Below are 7331 nucleotides of genomic sequence, written 5' to 3' on the forward strand. Positions count from 1 at the left end.
CCAGTCAAGCCATCAACCAATAATGCAGTGCCTTTCATACAACCAAAGGTAGCCAAAAACTTCATAATCTAAAGTCCTAACCTTGGACTGTGTAAAAGGATATTAATATGAGGAACTAAGGAAACACCATAATTTACAACTAAAAATACCAGGCATGGTTTATCGGTAAAATAATTACATTCATGTATTCTAGAAGAGTAGAGATGTATCAAAGCCAATTGAGAAACGAGAGATTAAATACATTTGTAAAATGGTAGGATAAACCCTTCTAAAAAAAAAAAGGAGATAACATAGCACTTGACTAAAAACGAGGTGTATTCAAAGGTAAAACAAGGTCTTAGAATTTCACTTTCAAACACCAATTCACATACTGCCTTTGTGTGGGATGTGTATGACCTCCTTCTTTTCCCTGGCTCCCCTCCAGGTGGATGCTGCTGTCACCCCTGAGGAGCGCCACCTGTCCAAGATGCAGCAGAATGGTTATGAGAACCCAACCTACAAGTTCTTTGAGCAGATGCAGAACTGAAGAGAATGTCATGTGTACAAACACACACACACACACATTAATACATACAGTCATCTCCCACACATCAAGCACCTTCCTTCCCTCTACCATGGTAGTCCCACATGTCCAAAAGGCAGGGGTGGCTGAGGCCACTTAGTGACTTAAAATAGTCTGTAGCCATGGTTTCTTTCATTTTTGCCTGTGCAGACACTCAAGCCTAGCCAGTTTGCACCACATTTTATTCACTTTATTGAAGCAAGACGCCTTTTAATTACAGGGGGTTTGAAGTGTTTCTAGGTCCGGGCCTGCTGTCAGGGTCCACCCAGTTCATTGAGACAAACCCACTTATGGGGGAAAGAAGTGCATTCTTTACACTGATTCAGGGCCAGTGCATAGTTTTTTGTTTTTTTTTTCTTTGGGATTTTACTTGTGGGCTTCTGTTGGCAAATCTGACCTGATCAGTATGATTATAGGTGCATGGGGCTCATTTACAAAAACTGCACGCATATAAAAGTAGGTATTTTGATCAAAATTGGTCCAGAATTTCACATTTGTATCTGCCTTTTTTTAATCATATGGAGATAGAGGTTCATTTTCTTGTCTTTCAATGAATTAAAATTTTAAACAAGCAACATCTTTTAGAAATCAGGCCCAATGATTCCTGACTTGATGCATCACTACTGCACTCACTATAGTCTACACTGGAGTTTAAGTGAGCTTCCTCTCCATTCCCCCTCTTCCTCCTCCTCCATCCCTCCCTCATCCTCTTTTTTTTTTTTTTCTTTCGCATTCTTATGACAGCTGGGCTGTGTGAAGTCACGAGGCTCAAAAAGATAACTAAAAATGATTAATATGTCTGATGATGGTAGTAATTATGTATTCTGAATGAGCTGTTTTTATTTTAGTTTTCTCTATGGTTTCCAGTTTTGTTTTTCAAAAAATAGTGGAAAAATTGAGGGGGGAAAAAAAGTGAACCAATGTAAAGTCCTTTTTTTAAATTGTGTGTAATGTACTGAAGTAATGCTGAAGTCTTAGCTGTTCCTATGTAGTGCATGACAACAGTCACACCAGGATTTGGAAAAAAAAAAAAATCTTAACACTGCTCTCTCTCAATCCTTTCTCATATAGATTGTCTTTCTAGCAAGATTGTACATTTAGTATCTTCTCGTGATCACGTGACTTCAAAAAAATGATGAAAAATATATGTAAATCTAGATAAACGGGGTCTGCTTTGATATCATGTAAAATATACCTTTAAAAGAGATCTGTAATTTTTTTTTTTTTAATTTAAGTGTATTTTTCATTTCCTTATTTTCACTTTTTTTCTTGAAACCATGCTGCCATCCTAATGTCAAATAAAGGGGTATGGCTTCATCCGTATGTATATTATCATTCACTGAAATATATTGTTTGAAATTCTAATGAGTAAGGGTCCTTGGAAATCACCTTGAGTTTTGCATTATTGCTTTTTTTTCTAATGGGGCATGTTGTGATGATTCATAGATTCTAAGTGTTAATTGTCATATGTGCAGTCTGGAAACATATTTCCCTGTACTATGATAATAATAATGAGGGTTAGAGGGACATGGAAAAATCTGGTTTTGAGGATGGGTTACAATGACCCCAACTTATGCCTGTGTTGTCATTTTAGTCCTTTTATGATTTTCTTTTTTTGTCAACTTGTGAACCAATTCTGTGTCTGTTTTTAGTTCTGTAATCGTTTTTTGTAATAGAACAGGTGGAGCTCAGAGGACGGAGGGTGAGGTAGAAAGGAAATGACTTGCAGTTCTGGATGGATAGCCAAGCAGACAGTCTGTGTATTTATAATGGATTTTCACTTCCCCTCCCATCACCTCTCTCCACCCCCTCTTTTTTAACCCCCTTCAGGCTCGTTGCTCACCTCTCTGCCATCCATGCACTCTGACTCTTCCAAGGCAGAAGACTGTAACCTGAAGACAGACTATCGGAGATGCGAGTTTGGTTTGGGAATATGAAGGAAGGGTTCAAACATTAGCTTCAAGTATATTCAAACTAAATGCACCGTTTGTAGATGCCCTCTCGCTCCATCTTAAAGCATGTGTATATGGTATGACACATCTCAGCTTTGTATTGGAAGAAATACAGTTTGGCCTCACCCCTGTTTAAAATAAGTTCTATGAGAAAGTGGTGAGAATAAAGTTCTTGAGGCTGCAGTGGGGTGGGTCCATGGTTTTCGAAGGATGCTAATAGAAGCCCGTTAGAGGGCAGTAGAGTAGCGGAGAAAGCAGGATTTTCTTTTTCTGTTAATTATATATTGGTTCTATTTTCCACTGTTATTCTTCAGGCCATTTGCATTGACTTGGAAAACGCTTTCTACACTGTATTCCATAATAAAGTTTTGAATGTACATAAAGATGTCTTGTTTGTTTGTGCTGCTTTCCAGATTGGGATTCTTTCTTGTGACAGTCCTGGTTATGTGACATCCAGCCCTGGTCTTGTTCGAATACTTTATGAGTATGTGTTTTTTCCTTTAATAATGCCTTTACGGAAGCCTAAATATCACATAGGGGGGAAATACGCTGATGCCCAGAGGGTTTTTTTTTTTTTTTATTCATGTAGGTCAGAAAGTATATACCCACTACAGGAGACTTGGGATCAGAATGTCGCTTTAGGACACATCAGAGGGCAGATGCTTTCTGACAGAGCTCAACCAAGGTCACCTTGATAAGGTTAAGTTGGTTTGCGTGACACTAAGACCACATATTTATTTATTTTTTTCAAAACAGATCAATGGGTTGTGAAAGAAAATACGTCTTAAAATCGTGTCAGTTGTGTTCGGGGAGATGATTAGATCGATATGAATCCTCTGACATCAACAATGATTCATGGAATCCTAAACTTAGATGGATTTACAGATGCAGAATATGAGGGTGTTTTCGGGGGATGGGGATATACCACGGAAACTGCGCTGTGGAGCTGAGTAATAAACGAGTACTATTTTAATTTAAATATAAATATTAAGACGATGGTTCTATTCTATTGCGCTAAAACAAACAAAAGATTGCCCTTAAAGGAGACTTGCTCTACTTTAATATCAAAACGAGACGTGTTCTGACTAAGCGCGGCGCTTTGCAAATGAACTCCATGACGTCCGAAAACGCCTCAGTAGTGACGCAGCACTTTCCCACAACCCACCGCGCTCCTCATTCGGATTTTATGCTCGAAGTGTCAAATCCAAGGTGAGTTCCAGTTTGTGTACAACGACGTGATATATTTACCTAACATATTTGCCGAACACTTCCAAGTACGTCGAATATTGAGTGCTCCATCCTCTGAAATTAAGTGTGTCGTATACGGCTAATGTTTGTCCCTTTTGCTAATGCTAGCTCGCTAGCTCTGTTCGAAAGTTGTGTCAGGTGAGGCTAACTAGCTGTCTACTACAACGTAGCCACTCTGCAAATCTGCGATTTTGTCATTGTTGGTGTGAACGAATTAGTCAATACTGCTTACACATTGTATTTGCCTTATGTACCCAGCTTAGAGGCATCACCTACAATCATGTTAAATCTGGCAATTTTGTATTTCGGGTCAGCTAACAACCAACGTTGCCAGCATGTGAAATTACGGAGCTGGCTAAATGCGTAATTGATGTTGAAAACTTACATATACACACGAGGCTTGCCATTTTCAAAGTGATTTAGATAAAGCAAAGGCGTCTTTGTGTTTTTGTTTTTTGATGACATTCATTGGGCAGAACTGCAGCATTTCAGTCAAATCAAATCCGTTTTTACCCCTCAGATGGCACTGCACCGCCTGTTCCAGCTCTCCTCTATCCTGCGGTCTGCTGTGAGCCTGACCTTGCGCAGGAACATCGGCCTCTCCGCCGTCCTCTTTAACCGGGCCAAAGAGCTCGACCCCGTCCAGAAACTCTTCTTAGACAAAATCAAGGACTACAACTCCAAGAGCAAGTCAGTAGTTTTGACCCAGCTGTGGTCAGAAACCCCCGACACAGTGTTAAGACTTAGCTGCCTGAAAGAGGCCAGTCATTAGGGAAACATTAACTTGAATTGTGTGTGTGGAGGTTCTCAGTCGTCTGGGTGTTTGGTTGAATCGTTCATTCTCGTCAAAATATTTTTGCGTCAACTGGACTTGAACTCATCCGAGAGGTTTCTTCATCTCCGAACTGAAGAGAGTTCTAACATTTTTGGGGGAAGAAATTCAAGCCCAGTTGCCATTAAAAGATTTTGACAATAAGGTATTTGAAATCTTGACCATTTAAGCTTTTCGAATTGATGCTCTTGGAATTGCAAGTGTAATCCTTGCTGTACAGAAAAGTGATAAAGTGCAGTTTGACATTGTGGTGATGAAAGTGTGATTCATTCTCTCACTGTTTTTTATTCCCCAATAACCAATCCAGCTTATATGTATATTTTATATGTTTTATTAAATTTTGGTCTTGTCATGGTTTATACTGAAAAGTCAATCCTGGTACATTTAACTCATGCAATTGATTAGAAAAGCTGAATTGCCAAGGTCACAGCCACAGAGAAAATACGTGTGAAATGTAATGTAATGTGATTATTTTCTCCCCCAAAAACCATGTCAGGCATAGCCAATATACATTTTTGTGGTTTTATGTATTACATTTGTTGTGTGCTTGTGTGTATTTCTGGTCCTCTCATGACTTTGAATGGCATCACCTTACTTGATGCCTTGGCTCTTCCAGGACATCCGGTGGCATCGTAGATGCAGGGCCTGCATATCAGAAGAACCTGTCTGAAGAGATCACCAAACTAGAGAGGCTATATGGAGGAGGAGACCTTGCCCAATTCCCCAACTTCAAGTTCCCAGGTGATTGTGAGCTCAAAGCAGTTGTCATTTTAGTTTAATTTCATTCATTCATTCATTCATTCATTCATTCATTCAACTACATTTCCTGAACACACTGTCACTGCGGGGCCACGTTTATTTAAAAGGAAAAATGACCATGAATGTGAAATAACACCTTTGTATAGATCTGTATCTTCAAAATTATCATAGTGAAAAAATATGTAAATATTTGTTGGTAACTAATATTTTACACGATATATAGTATACCAAGATGTATATGTGTGGCCTGGCTGACACATAACGACAAAACAAGCCACTAAGTGAACGTATTAATTGTATCTCAAAGCTACTCTTTTCATAGATAAGGGACTATGATGACATATGGGGATTAAATGAATTCTAGACTTACTCCAATAACCACATTTGTTGTTCTAGAAAGCCTTTTTTGTTTTTTCTCAAAAACAAAATACTGGATTCTAATACATGGTGTGTGTGTGTGTGTGTGTGTGTGTGTGTGTGTGTGTGTGTGTGTGTGTGTGTGTGTGTGTGTGTGTGTGCGTGCGTGCGTGCGTGCGTGCGTGCGTGCGTGCGTGCGTGCGTGCGTGCGTGCGTGCGTGCGTGCGTGCGTGCGTGCGTGCGTGCGTGCGTGCGTGCGTGCGTGCATGTATGTGTGTATACACAGACACACATCATGTATCAGAACTTCTTTGACATTGTATGTGTTTATGATTTCGAAGTTGCTCCTTTGCTTGGCTGGAGAGATGCTGTGATGCAAGTGTCTTTGTCTATAAATAAGTATGAAGATGGTGATGCTGTTAAAGCAGAATGTCTTTTCTTATTCTGTTTGATGTTGATTTTAGAACATTTCTATGTGCAACCTTCAAAGTATCTTTGAAGCTTCCGCTGGATAACAGTCTATTGCTGTAGATGTTGTCTACTTTCAAAGAAATGGGAAAAATTTTGTTGCACAGCTGCAGATGAAGAGAAATTGTATTCTTAAATGTTAATGCTCTTGTATTTTTGTTTTTTCTTACAGATCCCAAGCTTGATGAGGTGGCCAAGTGAATGCTGCACATACTGCTGATCTACATTTCATCAATCTGTTATATTTAATAAAAGCTAGTTGATTGAAAGATGGTTTCAGTGGATGTTTATGCTAGTTGGTTTTTAGAAGCCAGGTTTTCATGTGAGCAAGTCCCTTGCAACACATCAAACCCCTCACTGTGAACCAAAGCTTTGCAACACTTTCTAATTTGTGGCACAGTTGACTCATCGATGTGTTATTTGCACTTACCTAATGCCTGACCTTGAAACATTTAAATATATCTTCATGATCACTATCATGAGCTCCTCGCATAGTCTGTATCAACCTGTATAGACTGTTTTTATTCTTGTCCAGTTATGTAATACATCAAAGAACAATGTTGTTCAGCTTTATTGGAAGAGTAAATTGTGTGTAAATGAAAAAGCGTTGACCTCTTCTCTTCAAAGAAGAGCAATAAATGGCCAGTATTGTACATGATTGATTCTCATATTTGCAAATGAGGACCATTCATAGAATCACTGGGCTCCTGGAAAAGACACTGAAATAATCAAACTTGGCCCAAGAAAATAGAAAGCGTTACTTATATGTGTCACAAAATTAACTAAACCCCTTAGATAATATTTAAATGCTTTCTCAACAGTTTATCACTCGTGTGAAATATTTAATGATTTGTTATTCCAATATTTCAGCCCATGTCAAATATTCTGAATTTGTTCGTTGAAAAAGTGAGTCAAATGTTGGTTGACCTAGATAAAAATTGCCGTCACTCTGAATTGGTCTTAAACGCTGTATCGGGGTAAAGATCAGTGATGCTTTTAAGCCTCTCCAGGACATATTCCTGAAACCCAAATTCATGCCAGCGAGGGTAAGTTTCCGTCTGACCTGCTGCTTCAGTGCAGCTGAGCTTTAATGTCAAGCCATGGAAACAAACCAAGATACAGCGCACTGTGATTTGCAGCAGTGAAGCTCAGA

At 39.1% G+C, this 7331-nt stretch overlaps 2 protein-coding genes across 4 annotated transcripts in view; both read left to right on the forward strand.

Annotated features, from left to right (window-relative positions):
- appa (amyloid beta (A4) precursor protein a) overlaps window positions 1–2897 on the forward strand; it is a 36073-nt gene extending 33176 nt beyond the window's left edge. For both annotated transcript variants that reach the window (XM_086148108.1, XM_086148107.1), the window contains one exon: window positions 425–2897. In XM_086148108.1, coding sequence (XP_086004234.1) covers window positions 425–526 — 102 coding nt within the window. In that variant the 3' untranslated portion in view covers window positions 527–2897. The remainder of the gene's footprint in view (window positions 1–424) is intronic.
- A 673-nt stretch (window positions 2898–3570) lies between these two features.
- Window positions 3571–6447, forward strand: atp5pf (ATP synthase peripheral stalk subunit F6). 2 transcript variants are annotated; one of them, XM_086148109.1, is made up of 4 exons: window positions 3571–3723; window positions 4283–4452; window positions 5211–5335; window positions 6351–6447. In XM_086148109.1, exons 2-4 carry the CDS (start codon window positions 4283–4285, stop codon window positions 6377–6379), a joined length of 324 nt encoding a protein of 107 aa, XP_086004235.1. In that variant the 5' UTR covers window positions 3571–3723; the 3' UTR covers window positions 6380–6447. The 2 variants fall into 2 exon arrangements, with proteins under 2 accessions (XP_086004235.1, XP_086004236.1); XM_086148110.1 differs by lacking the exon at window positions 3571–3723 and adding an exon at window positions 3725–3788.
- The last annotated feature ends 884 nt before the right edge of the window (window positions 6448–7331 follow it).

Source organism: Fistularia commersonii, chromosome 6 (genome assembly GCF_037954325.1).
Source record: "Fistularia commersonii isolate RoL2024-O1a breed Wild chromosome 6, RoL_Fcom_v1.0, whole genome shotgun sequence".
NCBI lineage: Eukaryota > Metazoa > Chordata > Actinopteri > Syngnathiformes > Fistulariidae > Fistularia > Fistularia commersonii.